The following is a 17,156-nucleotide window of genomic DNA, read 5'->3' as shown; positions in this document are numbered from 1 at the left end:
AGAGGTCTCGGCATGTCCTGGGCATGTCCCCTCCTTCAGCCCAGGCACTTGCTCCAAAAGCTGAATGGAATCACTGGCAGTTTGACAGTGAAGGGCTGAGGAATACACTGGCTGGCCAAAGAAGGATGGAGCATCCTATTGGACTAGGAAGTGATTCTGTCCTGCCATCTCTCTGGGAGATTCTTCCCAGCCAATGTGAACTACAGGCTTCCTGACAAGCCAACCCACTAGACTGATTTTTTGCATGCTGCGAGACACTTCTGGTGCCTGCTTCAGCAAGCCAGTTATCTGGGGGAAGTCTAGACAACTTTAAATTGATCGGGCTGATAACACAAGCAAGACAAAATGGTCTAAATCATTAAAGCTGGTGCTGTTAGGTGGAGAGTCAGAGCTCTTGGGCTCTATTCCCATTTCTGGTGATGACTAGGTGTGATCTTGGACAGGCCACTTAAATCTCTCGGTGTCAATTTCCCCATCTATAAAAAGATAATGATACTAGTGTACCTATAGGAGTGCTTTGCTGTGAGGTTCAGTTCAGCACATCAAAGTTTGCAGAGCACTCTGATATTAGTGGATAAAAGGAGCTCTAAGGCCTAATTTATTAACTGTTAACCTTGCCAAATTGCAATTCAAGTTAGCGTACCAAGAACCCAGTCACCACAAAGGGAAGTTACTCTTTTTTTTTCCTCTTTTTTTTTTTTTTGCTCATCACTATTGTACCTTTCTGGGCACAATGGGTACCTAATTAGCCATTTCCCACTGGGTGCCACAAAGCCAAAAAAGCAATCTGACCAGAATACTACAGCTCTCAATACATTGACTAAAGGGTATCTCTCTGTTCTATTTTATATAAAGTATGAAAACTCATGCCATCACCAGAGGAACTGAGCACCTTCCAACAGTGCATAGAGTGACCTGACTAACCTCTCTCCTGCATGGTTCGTTCTCTCTTATCCCTTCCTCAGGGTGGCAATTCCATGTGCAGTGGAGTGTTTGTTTTGGTAGGGTTTGGTTTTAGGTTGTAGGGGTTTTTTTTTAATGTCCATGCTGCTCTGTATTTATGTCAGTGAAGGCAGGTGGAAGAAGTGTGCCTGGCAGTTTGAGAAGGTGGTGGTGAGGTTTGTGATTGTCGTTCATGCCTGAGTTTGTTCCACGGCCTCGGACTGGCTCCCAAGAAAGCTCCAGAAGCTTTATTTTGTGGTAAAAAGTTCCACTGGACCTAAAGTGAAGCTGTTGGCCACGGTCCTCACTCTGGAGTTTTAGAGGATCTTTTACATATCCTGGGGCCAGGCCATTGAGGTCTTTGAAGATAAAATCTCTCTTGTGCATAAATGACTCCTGCTAGATGCTTCACTTGCTTCACTGCCCAACAAAGACTGTATATCAAGCTAAACCACAAGAAGTCTGTGCATGTGAACGAATGCCAGTTGACTACTAATGAAATCCTGAGGACTAGCAGAGCATAGCCAACTACTCTCAATTCCAGTCTGTTTATAAGCTACTTGATTTTACACTTGGGGGCACTGACTTCATGAGGATCACTTCTCCATCATGAACCCTTAGCTGGGAAGAGGGCAGGCTATGCCCTCTCCCAGGTCTTCCTACAGGCACCACCATCCCAGGTAGAACTTACAGATTTGAGGGCCTGAGAGGAAGACTCAGGTGCTCATGACAGAAGTCAGTATGGGAGGACAGCCTAAACATGGCGGAGGATGGCGTGGATTGCACCCTCAGCAAGGTTGCAGATGACACTAAACTGGGAGGAGTGGTAGATACGCTGGAGGGTAGGGATAGGACACAGTGGGACCTAGACAAATTAGAGGATCGGGCCAAAAGAAATCTGATGAGGTTCAACAAGGACAAGTGCAGAGTCCTGCATTTAGGACAGAACAATCCCATGCACGGCAACAGACTAGGGACGGAATGGCTAGGCAGCAGTTCTGCAGAAAAGGACCTAGGGGTTACAGTGAACGAGAAGCTGGATATGAGTCAACAGTGTGCCCTTGTTGCCAAGAAGGCTAACTGCATTTTGGGCTGCATAAGTAGGAGCATTGCCAGCAGATCGAGGGATGTGACTGTTCCCCTCTATTCGGCACTGGTGAGGCCTCATCTGGAGTATTGTGTCCAGTTTTGGGCCCCACACTACAAGAAGGATGTGGAAAAATTGGAAAGAGTCCAGCAGAGGGCAACAAAAATGATTAGGGGGTTGGAGCACATGACTTATGAGGAGAGGCTGAGGGAACTCGGATTATTTAGTCTGCAGAAGAGAAGAATGAGGGGGGATTAGATAGCTGCTTTCAACTACCTGAAAGGGGGTTCCAAAGAGGACAGATCTAGACTGTTCTCAGTGGTGGCAGATGACAGAACAAGGAGCAATGGTCTCAAGTTGCAGTGGGGGAGGTTTAGGTTGGATATTAGGAAAAACTCACTAGGAGGGTGGTGAAGCACTGGAATGGGTGGAATCTCCTTCCTTAGAAGTTTTTAAGGTCAGGCTTGACAAAGCCCTGGCTGGGATGATTTAGTTGGGAATTGGTCCTCGTTTGAGCAGGGGGTTGGACTAGATGACCTCCTAAGGTCCCTTCCAACCCTGATAGTCTATGATTCTATGGACATTGATATCATGAGCCTTTGAGCCCCAGTTTCTGTATACTCAGGAGAACCAGTCCAAGGTAATGGTGCCATTTATGAGCTTCTGTTTGCACACAACTATCTAGGGAATTAGCAATGCCAGCAAGAGACACACAGAGTTCAGAGCATAAAAACTGAACCAGGGCTTGAAGAAAGATTCCAGTGTCAGTTTAGAGAGGTCTGGCAGTGGGGATTATATATTTTAGAAATGTAAGCATGCTGGGGGAGGGAACAGTTTTCTCTGGGTTGCATTTACTGCTGGACTGGCAACACTGGAAAAGTGAAACCCCTGTCTACAATGAAGTTTTTATCAAATTCTCCCATCATGTAGTTGCCCCTGTGCAACTCCACCATCATTAGCAATGGTGGGAGCACTAATATACACTAACTATCACTAAGCCTGCAGGGTCTGAGCAGGGTTAGACAACACAGTGGCCACTGCATATTAGGACCCCCACTGCTACTAGCAGGTGGAGCTGCAGCAGGATTAGCTCAACGGTGGGAGAATATGACAAAATTCTCAGGATAGACAAAGGCCAAGGTGCATTCCAAACCTGGCAGACGTTCGCAACGGCAAATTCTGTAGTACCGCCTCAACCTAGGATTGATGGGAGAGGCTTGTTTCTCTGCCAAGGCTGCTGACGAAGCTGCTAATTAGTTCCAGCCACAGTGATGTTTGTTATGCTGTAGACATTTAGTCCACTACGAATGGGACTGACACCCCAATTCATTTCGCAAGGCCAAAGACTCATCAGATGGTGGTGACATTTGCTTTGGTCCCTTCTGACCCAGGCTGTAGCTGATGCAGTGACCCAGAGGCAAAAGGCTCTGTATGCTCCATTACCAAGTCACTGAGCCTCTCATTTGGTTTTCAGATTTTTCAAGGCATTTCTACCACCAACATGATAGGGGGAGGGGAAGTTGTCTGAATAGGTTGAAAGGAACGCTAAGGAATGGACAAAGCAACAAGGGTGATTATGATTTTTAGTGTGATAAATCCCATGGTGGCTGGTTTCTTAAAGAGGCTTATTTGGAGGGGGTTTGGGAAGAATGTTTGTTAGGATTTTAAAAATCTCCTCAAGACAGAAACATGCAAACACAAGAAATACAGATCCACCAACATTTACTGAAACTCACCAGCAGAGGGCACTGTGCACCCTTTCTGACAGTCTGAGGCAGAGTGGTTCTTGTACTGCTTCTGCTCTGGCATCTCCTCCCTATACAATTTTGAATCCAAAAGAGGAACCCTGCTGAGGACAGGGGACTGAGGAATGCTGGGAAGGGTCCTTGACTTTCCCAGGAGAGGCCTCTGCAGTTTTCTATCCAGCGATCTAAAAAACAAACAAACAAACTAGGAAACAAAGTTCATGTGTACGGACATTTCAGCATGAGACAGTCGGATATTCCACTGCAACCTATTAATGCCACTGGAGCTGACAATCAACAGGTGTGTTTGTTCTGTCCCATTCAGTTCCGCAACCCAAAGATGTCACTGATATCTTAGCCAAGTATCTTCCCCTTCCTCTCCCTATCAGTGAGTTTTAATTAAAGGCTGTAATTTGGGATGTAAATCACAATTAACGTTAAGGAAAATAGTGGTTATAAATTCTAGCGCATATCACCAGCCCCACCCCCATACTCACCCCTAATTGTAAATCCAATTTACAAGATAAATTGGTTATAAATTCTAGCGCATACCACCAGCCCCACCCCCACACTCACCCCTAATTGTAAATCCAATTTACAAGATAATCAAAACTAACCAAATACATAAACACAGGGTTTGGGATTAGAGATGTGTGAACTGGTTTTGGGCAAAGGACTCACCCAAAACCAGCTTCTGAAAGAGATCCAAACAATTTTTGGAGGCTGAAAAAATTGGAGAGGAGAGATGGGAACGCATGGTTTGTTTTAACCATCTCCCCCCAAATCTCTACATTTCCTTGTTTCATCCAATAGCTAACGTCTCACAGGACAGTGTTCTTGCAGTGTTCTTAGCCCAATCAATACCGAGACACCTCAGAAATCTCACCGAAAGACGCTAGACCCAACCCTTCCCCCCACCCCAAAAAAAAACATACACGTTTGGATGGATTTCAGATGAGCATCCACATTTGTACATTCTTACTCAGACAAAAGCTGCAGACCTGCAGAGGTTTGCCCATCCCCACAATATACAATTTTTTTTCCTTTTTGCAAATGCGACTGCAGTCCCTGATTTGTGCTGGCATTAGATGTAATTTATGGGCAAACACCACCACCATGGCCAGAGGAGAGCTGCAAAATGCTACATTAAATTCTGCAGGATATTAATTTATCAGGCACTGGGAGCAGAGTACCAGGCATAGGTAGCACTGAGCCTGGTCTGAAGTCAAGAGAAATCTTTTCATTGACTTCTGTGGGCTTTGAATCAGTCGCTAGTGTGTACAAGTCTTTTCCTGGAGAGGCTAGAGTGCAAATGTGGCTTAGGAGAGAAGTGAAATTAATTCAATCTGCATGTAGTTCACAGTGCGTGTTTGTCTGTTTTACAAAACTACCACTGGCGACTTTGCAGTGGAGATACCACTATATGCAGAGCACAACTGAGGTGCACAGACAGAGCAGTAGTTTGTACAGCAGCAGCCTGCCCGTTCTAAACAGCATCCTTGACACTTTGCTCACCTTCACACTGAAATTTAACACTTTCAAAAAGTCAGAAGTTTAATTCTATGTTTTCTTTTGTGAAACACCTCTCTCTGTAACACACTTTGCCGGTACAAAAGGGTTGCAGATTACTATACTGCTTTGCTAAATGAAGAGGTTCTGTCCTGGTATTTTAGATTTTAAAACATTCAATAGTTTTGCATTTACATCTCAGTGCTTTTAAATGCACCAGTTTGTGGCTTGGGATTCAACCAGACAGAGATGTTAGTGTTTGAGATGCTCACAGCTAGGTGTGCCCATAACACCACCAGGAGATGAATCGCACTTTGGGTGGAGAAGGGAGAATTCCCACCCTGGAGGAGCAATTTTTCATGTGCGCAGTTGAGGGCAATGAGTTATACAGAAGGAAATGAAGAACAAAGGTTATATTCAGCAACCAGGGACTTATTTTTGTTTTAAATCTGGACAACAAAATTAAATTCCAAGGAATACCCTGCTTTGTGGACTCACCATCCCCCACACAGTTCTGCCAGCCTTACTAAGAACTGTCAATTAACACTGCTTAGTACTAAGAAATCACAGCTAAGCAAGACAGGCTAGGATGCTGAGGGTTATCAGCCATGCCACATTCCATTAGCGCAAACCCCTGATGAGGGTGCAAAGTGTAAATAGAGAAGCCAGAGTAAACTCTATTACAGCCTACAAATAGCTGCTGTTTGGCTTTTTGGTTGAAGGAAGTGTGTACAATCAAGGTTTGACAAGGGTGGAAAAATCCTTCTGCCTGCAGGTGGGGAATTAGCCAGGAGCCCACTGACAACAGCATCAATTCCAGCCACTGAACAGCTGAACGAGCGTAAGATGCAGCACATGGGGAGCCATTGCAGGACTAAAGGAACGGACCACAAGCTACAAAGGGGAGTGGAAGTAGCTTACGAGCCCTCTAGCACAATATGGTGAGAACCCCACCGAGCGGAGAAAAGGGAGGACAGCTGAGCCACCTCCCCCACAGCAACAATTCCATTTCATTCTCCCAGGCCAGTGTTTCTCCGACCTCTCCCCCCCCCCCCCCCCCCCCCCCCAGCCCAATTCCATGGCCCTTCTGTTTAGGATGGGGGAGTATAGAACCGTAACTACGAGGATGTAGACAAAAAGCTCTCTGGAATCCCAGTTACAGGGCTGTCATGGGCGCTACATAACACGCAATGATCCTGTCACAGCATTCAACCAAGACAATCTCCTGAATCCCATCCTGTCACCCTTCAAGAGCTAAACAATGATCCTACCCTGAAAAACAACTATCTAACAAAGGCCACCAGATCTGCTCCCTGTATGTACTCAGGGTCGGAGCAAAACACAAGTCATACCTCAGGCTAATGCTATCGTTAACACAAGAAGACAAAGAACACAAAAGAAACAAACTCTGCCCACAGAGGACAATTAGTTACACCTGTGCCCTGCACTGAATCCAGCAAGGGCAGAATGTATCACCAGTAATGCACACGAGCAGCGAAGGATGCAGCTGGAGCCCCAGATTCCAAGGTGAGTTTGCAGGATTTAGGGTGTGCCTACACTGCAATCGAGAGGTGTGACTGCAGTGCATTGCTACAGTGTACTCCTACCTAGATCAATGCTAGCTCGGTATGTCTATATGTGCTACAATCACACCTCATGGCTGCTGTGTAGACATACACTGCATTTTAGGCAAACCGGGCCAGATGCTCAGCTGGTGTAATCAAAAGAACTCTTCCCAATTTACACACGTGGAGGATCTGGTTCACAATCCTTTTACTTGTAAAGAAATCTGACCTGGAAGGTGAAACAGAACAATCACCAAACTGCAAACTGCTATGTACAGAATAGCACTGTACTTTTAGTACCTCCATGTCACAGAGATGCAGCTTCAGCAACTGGCAGCAGCACTGGGGATCTCCAAAAATCCAGTACTACATCTGGGCAGCAGCCCCCAGGGACCTCAAGGTAACAGATAATGCAGCATTGGTTCTGGGGACCACCCTGGGGGACCTCTGGATTTGGGGGATTTTAGTATTCGGTGTGTCTACAAACTGTATATTTTAAATAATTCACTGCACATTCTGTAGGCTCAACCAGAGTCTGGGCATCCCCAATGGATGACTTTGTCGAGCAACTGCACAGTCCCTTTGCTATAAAGTAAAGGAACCAAATGGAAGTAAGAAAGGGGGAGGGTAGAATAGGTAGAATGTTAATGTTAGCTAAAAGAAGGTTAGGCCAGATCCGGAGAGATGCTGAGTTCCCTCCTTATAAGGTGCTTAGTGTCCTCCACTTCTCTTGATCTCAATGGGAGCTAAACTCAGTCAGCACTTTGCAGGATTAGCTCCATCCTTCGCATGCACACATCTCTCCATGGAAAATGCCTTCCTGCTAACTCAAGCTTCTGATTTTGGTCTCATCTTGCACTAAAGCCACTGTGCAAAGGTAAAGAGAGAGAGAGAAAAAAAACAAAACCTCCCTGTTACCCTGGGAAAAATCAATTCAGCAACTGCAAAAATGCAGCAGACAGCAGAAAAGGCTAGTTATACAATAGGCCCCAATAAACTTCCAATCGATTTCAGTGATTTCCCAGAGCACTTTATACTTTAACATCCTCACCTCTCCTCCCTTCCACCCAAAAGACTCCCAAAAACTAACGATCAAAAGAGACAAAACTTTAAAGATGCAAGTTTGCTCAGGGAGGAGAGGGGAGTCACCTGCTATCCACATCGCCAGTTCTTAGCTTCTCTCTTACATTAAATGCACAGGCAAGCTGTCAGCTCACGTCTTCTCTCCCTCTTTTGGCCTCAGTCGGAGTTCGCTCACAGCAGAGTGAATCAGGAACCAGCCCACCGAAAGGAATGGAGTTACACCACATTCAGACCGCTCTGAGATGAGAATGAGGCCTGTTATCTAGAGATGTGAACAGGGGGAGCAGCTGCAAATACAGGTATGTCTATACCAAAAATGTAAAAAAAGGTTAGCTAGCAGGCTGGAAGCTGTGCTGCTGTGTCTTCATGGCTATTTTAACCAAGGTTAGCTAAGCCAAGTTAAGAATGCAGCTTTTTTGTTGTTGTTGAGTGTAGACATACCCTATATCAACCTCAGCTTTACTGCTGCCCCAAGCCCTGCTCACCTCCTCTAAGATTTTCAATCTGAATGTAGATTGTGGCAGTGTCCACAGTGCGCTGGGTGATTCCCCAAGTCAGAGGAAGCCATTCCCTGCGCTGGAGAGCTCAAAGCCTGAAAAGACAATGACAAACAAGGGGGAGGGTAAAGGGAGACAACAAGCCAAACGATCTGGTTATGATCAACTTATGTCCAGTCCTATTCAGTTCTTACGTTAGGCCCATCACTATGGTATTAAGCTCCCCAACTCCCCCCACCCCAGCAATCCCCAGCTTCAATCCCAGTTTCAATACATCCCTGCCCCCCTAATGTTCATGTGAATAGGAAGTTCACTCATGAGAAAAATGAAGTAAATAAGCAGACATTTTAACCTGCTAGTTGTTTGTAGGTGTCTTAGAAGGAGCAAGTCTCAAGAAGGGATTTAAATGACAGGGTGGCTTTGCAGACCAAACCAGATCAAGAGGACGTTCTCGCTCGGATTCAGGAAAGCATAGGTTTGAGTTCATCCCTCTTCAGGACAGCACTTAGGGATGTGCTTATCTTTCCACATGTGTTTGAGGCCTGTTCTTATCAATGGGACTGAAGCCCCTTCAGAGCTGAAAAGGGATGCTTTCCTGAAATGGGGCCTCTATGCACAAGGAAGAAAACATGGAGACAGGTATGAGAGAAGCACTGAGGTTGACGTCACTGGCACAGCAGAAAGTGGGGTGGGGGGAAGGTGTCAGGAGAGATTGGTTATAGACCACGGACTCTGTACCCTGGGCTGTGCAGTTTTAGATATTTAATTATAACACCCTTAAAAGGAGGTGTAACTTAGCAACCTTATCTTAAACTCTGCAGAGTTTTTGTCTGGATTTAAGAAGGACTAGAGATGCTCTAAGTCAGGGTGAAATGGCACTTTTCTTTTAAGCCTCTTTTGGTGGCTTGATGGCCACTACTTCTCAGCTTGTTCTGCACTGATAGGATTCATCAAACCTAGGGCCCAGCAACTTGACAGGACATTTTACAATATTTAATGGATACAAAATAAAGAACTAAACACCCTGCCCTAAAGTACTTACAATCTAAGTGCAAATGCAAACATTTACAGTGGGCAAGGAGGAGAAAACACCCACCCACATGGTGACACGTGATCAATTATTTTCCAGCACAAGTTTGTACAGATGGTAAGCTCTTTGAGCAAGGACTGTATTTTTGTGATAGGTTTGTACCACACCTACCACAATGGGGCACCAGTCTCAGCTGGAAGCCTCTAGATGCACAATACAAACAAACACTTAATAAGTGTACAACAACAACAACAACTTTGGGAAGGGGAGAGGCGGGAGAGCATGTAGAGAACATTTTGGCCTCCTCGGTTGTCCCCCAAATCACCTAAAGCAAAGTAACACTTTGTGGTATGCACAGTACTTTACCCTCATCCCCTAAGTGTGCTAAACCTTTGTGCAGTCCATTAGGATTGGAAATAGGCAGAGGATGAACACAGCTTCCCATCACTGTGTGTAATTCTCAGCGAAGCACATAACTTGGGCTGTCCATGGCTTTGGCATGGCTCAGGTCCCATCTACAACACACATGTTTCATCAAGTTCACAGACAGTTTGTATGGAGAGTGGGGAGACTGAATGCATTGGGAAGGCTGATTAATGTATTTATTTTCCATAGGAGCTGGAATTATTTTTAAGGGGGAGTTGATGTCTCAGGGATGTGGGACACACACAGAGACACTGGGGAGTGGGAAGGGAGCACAGAAGGATTCGGCAGGGGATGGGGAGACTGTAGCCATAACCGGGAACTTCATACAGCCCCATCTCCCACAAGAGACCAAGAAGGGAGAAACTCAGAGGCCCATCTGTCAGGGAAAACAGGGACATACCACAAGCCGCACTATCCCCATAGAAATAGCATGGGGCATGCCTCCTGAAGACACCTGCTGCTCCTCCTTGCTATACCCTCTAGGGAGAAGATAAAGCAGGGCCCTGGGCCACTCAAAGATAACTGCAGATAAAGGGGGTACTTGCTAGGGAGGGGAGGTTTGGGCAGGCATGGGCCCTTGGTGTGGTATGGCTGCTCAGCTGAACCCCTCAACCATCTGACACAATCTGAATTGACACAGTCCTACCTAACACAATCACCTAAATGTCCCAGAATGCACTTGGAAACACCTTCCAAGTCTCCAGTCAGAGCCCCAATTTCTTGGAACTATTGGCAATTCTTGTATTACAGACAGCCACCATGGAGCTGCCAGATTAACAGCCCAGAGGCTGGCATACACTTGACTTTGACACTCCAATAGAACTGTGTTTCCCTTCTTCTCCATGCCTGTTTCATGCCTGCACTGGCTGCCTGAACAAAGGAGATAACCTCACAGAGCTGCTGGGATGAAGCAACAAGCTTTAGAGCACCCACAATACAGAGCACCTGGCAAACCTTTGCACTTGGCCACATTAGTAACTGCTCCTTTGTTTTTAAGTCGCAATGACAGTAAAGTCTCTTTAAAAGCGAACAGATGAGCTGAACAAAGTGCAGGATTCCAGTTCATGACACTAATCGGTTTAAAAACTGCTCGTCCCAACTCTCTCCAGACTGGTGCAGCTTCCAACAGGACCAGTGCCAACCACAAGCAAGCGGGGTCATTCCTTTCTACTCCGGAGCTAGGCTAATTATTTAATTCATGTAGGACACTGACTAAAAATGAGGAGACAATACTAGCACCATGTGCTCAGTGCTGCACAAGGCACAATGGGCTCTGCCCTGAGGAGCTTACAGGACAGATGCCGATGAGAAAAGGTTCACTGGGAGAGCCAGCTTGGTGTACCAGGCGTTTGCTGCCCACTGCCGGAAGCCCCACAGCCTTGGCACACCCCATCCTAAGAAGATGCCCTGCTGGAAGGAAAGAGCAGCAAGAGTTGGTCCTCCAGCACCTAAAAGGGCAGAGAGCCAGGGGAGGCCAATCAGAGCCAAGTCCAGATACAAACGGCTGGTTTTGATGGGAGAACTAGAGAATTAATCAAGATTTAACTACAAATCAATCTATTGGTTGGAGATATTATGTAGCAATTTTTTATTAAATAACAAACTTTTGGCAGTGTTTGACTCCACAGGGGTTGGGGGAGGAAGGTGTCTGTAAACGTGTGCTGAGTAGTTTATTCTATCAATAATGGAAAGCGAGTATGCAAAATGTCAAATAATTTAAAATGTTCAGTCATCTCCAGCATCTGAGCTTGAGGGCCTAGATTTATGTTGGTATGCCTTGCTGGAGACAGTATGACCCAGCGGCTGAGGCACTGAACTAGGAGTCAGGACACCCAGGTTACTCTATTCTCAATTCTGCCACTGACCTGCTGCATGACCTTAGCCATGTCATTTCACATCTCCAGTGCCTCCATTTCTCCACCCACCTTTTATAGGTCTTGCCTTAAAAAAAGACTGCAAGCTCTTTGGGACTGGGACACTGTCTCCCTACGTCCATGCAGCAAGCACAACCAGTGATAGTAGCTTGAGGAGACAGACCCGAGCTGGCTTTAACCTAGCTAGCTCTGGTACTTGTAGCGGTGAAGCTGAGGAAAAGCACACTGCAGCACAGGCTAGCCCAACAATAATCATCCAGGGTGCCAGGTGGGTTCAGACAGCCCAGGCTGAAGTGCAAGCTCCGCAGCATTACCACTCTGGTGCCCGCACTAGCTAGATTAAAGCTAGTTTGTGTTTATCTACTGAGCTGCAGTCGCACCCCATAACTGCAGTACAGACAGAGGGTATGTCTGTACAATGCCTACCACATGGGGGCCCAATCCTGGTTGAGACCTCTAGGTCCAAATGAAATAGAAATAATCAGCAATAATAAAATTCCATGAGCACCACTACCAACAACACTGATTGCCCAGGGTTCCTTTCTTTATCTGAGGTTTAGGCTCTTTCCAGAGGGATTATAGTCCTCAATTCAATCCAAGTTGGAGAGGGACATGCTGGACTTTCACTATTGAGAGATTCTAATCATGGCCAAGAACAGCGCAGCAGTCCCCAAACCTCAGCCATTATTTATCTTTTGGATACTGTGTGAGGCGAGAAGCTGCAGCAATAGCCCTTTCTGGTGTTTTTAAATAAAAGACAATAAATCTACCCCAGGTGCAAGGAGTTCAACAACCTGACATTTATTTTTTAATATATTTTTATATATTAAAATATACATATATATTTTAATTCAACCCAAACCTCTTTAAATGTCTTTATAAGCATCCTTTAAAATGTGGTTTAGGAGGTAAAAAAGTTGATTAAAAAGATATAGCTTGGCTTACACAAGACTGTGAAATTTAAAAAAAAAAACAATAGTCAGCTTTGATTTAAAAAAAATGTGCCAAGCTATAAAAATACCTTCCCCAAGCACCGTTATGAACTAGTAAATGATTTCCACCAGATGGTTTATAAAAAGTTTTGCTTCCTGCCATCTCCCCTTGATTGAAGTGCATTTCTCCAGCAGGGGCCATATTCCTGATGCAGAAGAACTGCCAGGGGAAAACAAAATGCCACTCTGAACTGAAAAATTGTATCTCTGCTAGAAAATTGAATTTCAGCTGGGAAGGTTTAGAAAAGTGTCTGTGACCCCGGGGGTAAGGCGCGGTATGTGTAATTTAAATCACAAGGTGGACTGGAGGGAAGTGGGGGGACGGAGGAGGACCTTAGCAAAAAGTTATTTCAAAAAGGAACATTTGGGAAGGGGAGTGACAGCTTCCTGTATTCTCCCCGCTGCTCCCTTTGCTCTGAGTTTGTTCACACAGCCACTGGCAACGAATGTTCTCCTAGTGTGAGGTCTCATTGCTGACAGTTATTAGTAACCCAGGCCCTGCTGTGGAATTTCTGTAAGGCGTGATGCTAAGGCAAGGTGCTCCCTGGGTAGACAGGTTGTGGAGCTCTCCCCATGCCAGCATGCAGGGAAGGGCATGGGCTTGCAGGAGAGCACGGCAGTGGTTGGTTTGCGTGGGGACTTAACATTAAAAAGGTCATAGAGCAGTTTGTAAACTAGAGGCTGGGAGAAAGCCAAGAGGTGTGGAGGAGCACGTGGTTCAGACAGAGGCATCACTTAGGGGAGGATCTATTAATGGAGATTCTCTGTGTCCTAGTAAAGAGGAGAGGATGGAAGATAATAAAATATAGGTAGGATCTGATAAGAAAAACAGTCAAATGAAAAAGAGTCCCATTCAATTACATCATGTAATGGCAGCCAGCTACAAAGTGACAAGTTTTTAAAGTGCTTATATACAAATGCTAGAAGTCTAAATAATAAGATGGGTGAACTAGAGTGCCTCATATTAAATGAGGATATTGATATAATAGGCATCACAGACACTTGGTAGAATGAGGATAATCAATTGGACACAGTAATTCCAGGGTACAAAATATATCGGAAGGACAGAACAGGTCATGCCGGTGGGGGAGTAGCACTATATGTGAAAGAAAGCATAGAATCAAATGAAGTAAAAATCTTAAATGAACCAAACTGTATCATAGAATCTCTATGGATAGTAGTTCCATGCTCTAATAATAAGAATATAGCAGTAGGGATACATTACCGACCTCCTGACCAGGATGGTGATAGTGACTGTGAAGTGCTCAGGGAAATTAGAGAGGCTATACAAATAAAAAACTCAATAATAATGGGAGATTTCAACTATCCCCATATTGACTGGGTACATGTCACCTCAGGACAGGATGCAGAAATAAAATTTTTTGACGCCTTAAATGACTGCTTCTTGGAGCAGCTAGGCCTGGAAACCACAAGAGGAGAGGCAATTCTTGATTTAGTCTTTAAGTGCAGCACAGGATCTGGTCCAAGAGGTGAATAGAGCTGGACCCGCTTGGTAATAGTGACTATAATATAATTAAATTTAACATCCCTGTGGTGGGGAAAACACCACAGCAGCCCAACACTGTAGCATTTAATTTCAGAAAGGGGGACTACACAAAAATGAGGAACTTGGTTAAACAGAAATTAAAAGATACAGTGCCAAAAATGAAATCCCCACAAGCTGCATGGAAACTTTTAAAGATACCATAATTCAGGCTCAGCTTAAATGTATACGTCAAATTAAAAAACATAGTAAGAGAACCAAAAAAGTGCCATTGTGGTTAAACAACAAAGTAAAAGAAGCAGTGAGAAGCAAAAAGGCATCTTTTAAAAAGTGGAAGTTAAATCCTAGTGAGGAAAATAAAAAGGAGCATAAACTCTGGCAAATGAAGGAATAATATATATAATATATATAATTAGGAAGGAAGGACAAAAAAGAATTTGAAGAACAATTAGCCAAAGACTCAAAAAGTAATAGCAAAAAAAAAAAAAAAAATTAAGTACATCAGCAGCAGGAAGCCTGCTAAACAACTAGTGGGGCCACTGGACGAACGAAATGCGAAAGGGAGCACTCAAGGATGATAAGGCCATTGCAGAGAACCTAAATGGATTCTTTGCATCGGTCTTCACAGCTGAGGATGTGAGGGAAATTCCCAAACCTGAGCCATTCTTTTTAGGTGACAAATCTGAGGAACTGTCACAGATTGAGGTGTCATTAGAGGAGGTTTTGGAATAAATTGATAAACTAAACAGTAATAAGTTACCAGGACCAGATGGTATTCACCCAAGAGTTCTGAAGGAACTCAAATGTGAAACTGCAGAACTACTAACTGTGGTTTATAACTTATCATTTAAATCAGCTTCAGTACCAAATGACTGGAGGATAGCTAATGTGACGCCAATTTTTAAAAAGGGCTTCAGATGTGATCAAAAGGATCTCACAAAACTTGGTGACTGGGCAACAAAATGACAAATTAAAGTCAATGTTGATAAATGCAAAGTAATGCACATTGGACAACGTAATCCCAACTATACATATAAAATGATGGGGTCTAAATTAGCTATTACCACTCAAAAAAGAGATCTTAGAGTCATTGTGGATAGTTCTCTGAAAACATCCACTCGATGTACAGCAGCAGTCAAAAAAGCAAACAGAGTATTGGGAATCATTAAGAAAGAGAGAGAGATAATAAGACAGAAAATATCCTAACGCCTCTATATAAATCTGTGGTATGCCCACATTTTAAATACTGCGTGCAGATGTGGTCACCCCATCTTAAAAAAACATATATTGGAATTGGAAAAGGTTCAGAAAAGGGCAACAAAAATTATTAGGGGTAAGGAACTGCTTCCATATGAGGAACAATTAATAAGACTTTTCAACTTGGAAAAAAGACGACTAAGAGGGGATATGATAGGTCTATAAAATCATGACTGGTGTGGAGAAAGTAAATAAGGAAGTGTTATTTACTCCTTCGCATAACACAAGAACTAGGGGTCACCAAATGAAATTAATAGGCAGCAGGTTTAAAACAAACAAAAGGAAGTATTTCTTCATACAATGCACAATCAATCTGTGGAAGTCCTTGCCAGAGGATGTTGTGAAGGCCAAGACTATAACAGGGTTTGAAAAAGAACTAGATAAGTTAATGGAGGATAGGTCCATTAATGGCTATTAGCCAGGATGGGTAGGGATGGTGTCCCTAGCCTGTTTGCTAGAAGCTGGGAATGGGTGACGGGGGATGGATCACTTGATGATTACCTGTTCTGTTAATTCCCTCTGGGGTACCTGGCATTGGCCACTGTCGGAAGACAGGATGCTGGGCTAGATGGTCCTTTGGTCTGACCCAGTATGGCTGTTCTTATGGGGAGGATGCTGTGGGATGTGAAAGGAACGTACAGGATGTTTAGCACAATGGTGTGGTGGTGTTACTGCTTTAGTGCTCTAAATCACATGGGAAACCTCAAACCCAGCACAGACCAGTCTGACCCACCCACCAAAACTCTGTTCCAAACCACCTCTCTGCCAATGAACAAACTGCACCTGACATCAAACACCTCACCTTCTTTCACTTCAGCAACAGATCCTGTCTAAATGCCAAAACCATTTGTAACAGACAAATGTAAGGACCAACAAAATACCTGCAGCTTCCCAGCATAGGTGGGACTGATCACCAGGCATAAGCACAGCACTCAGGGATAATACACATATGATTGCAACATGCTGAACTCAGTAGCTGTAACTTTTTGGAAGAATTTAACAAAAAGTAAAATCAAGTTAACCCTAGGAAGGGCAGAAACCTGCCCCATGCACCCGAGCACTCTACATTCATTTCGCCTACTGGGATATGTCCCAAGATCAGCTAACTGCTGCTGGAGCATTGAGGAGCCAGTAAGCAGTATTCCTCCCTCCAAATTAAGGCCCCACTGTGGGGCTAGTGGCACCTATGCTACTGGAGACAGGTCAGATGCAGAAGCAGGTTCTAGTGTTAATCCTTGCACTTGTAGAGCAATTTAATCTTCAAAGCACTTTATAAACAAACACTTAGAAGCATCACAACATCCCTGTGAGGGAGGTCTGTGTCATTACCTGAGCCATTTACAGATGGGGAAACTGAAGCAGCGATGGTAAGTGACTTGTCTGAGGCCACAGAATCAGTGTCAGAATGGAATTAAAGCTGAGGAGTCCCTCACTCCCAGATGTTCGCTCTCACCATAGACTGCAGTTCTTTTGGTCCTGATCACTTCTGGCCATTCTATATCATATGGTACTTTTCAAAGAGATAGAGGATTAGCTCTGGTGTCCTGCCCAAATTCCAATCTGGGTAACTGCTTTCCTGCCTCTATAAATATTCTGCAGTTTCAATCACAGATATGATTTGTCATTTGCAGAGCAGCATTGCTGT

The 17,156-nt window shown here is 44.5% G+C and overlaps 1 protein-coding gene across 15 annotated transcripts in view; it reads right to left on the bottom strand.

Moving 5' to 3' along the window:
• Positions 1–17,156, bottom strand: part of LOC117883932 (ankyrin repeat and fibronectin type-III domain-containing protein 1-like) — a 607,608-nt gene that overhangs the window by 393,197 nt on the left and 197,255 nt on the right. For 12 of the 15 annotated variants that reach the window (XM_034783833.1, XM_034783835.1, XM_034783837.1 and 9 more), the window contains one exon: positions 3,766–3,959. In XM_034783833.1, the coding sequence (XP_034639724.1) occupies positions 3,766–3,959 (194 nt within the window). Of the gene's footprint in view, positions 1–3,765; positions 3,960–7,997; positions 8,194–8,416; positions 8,524–17,156 lie in introns of all 15 variants that reach the window. The other 3 variants (XM_034783844.1, XM_034783843.1, XM_034783845.1) reach the window with 3 other exon arrangements.

The sequence above is a fragment of the Trachemys scripta genome, chromosome 10, assembly GCF_013100865.1.
Source record: "Trachemys scripta elegans isolate TJP31775 chromosome 10, CAS_Tse_1.0, whole genome shotgun sequence".
Taxonomy (NCBI): domain Eukaryota; kingdom Metazoa; phylum Chordata; order Testudines; family Emydidae; genus Trachemys; species Trachemys scripta.
This window is presented reverse-complemented; position numbering and strand designations above follow the sequence as displayed.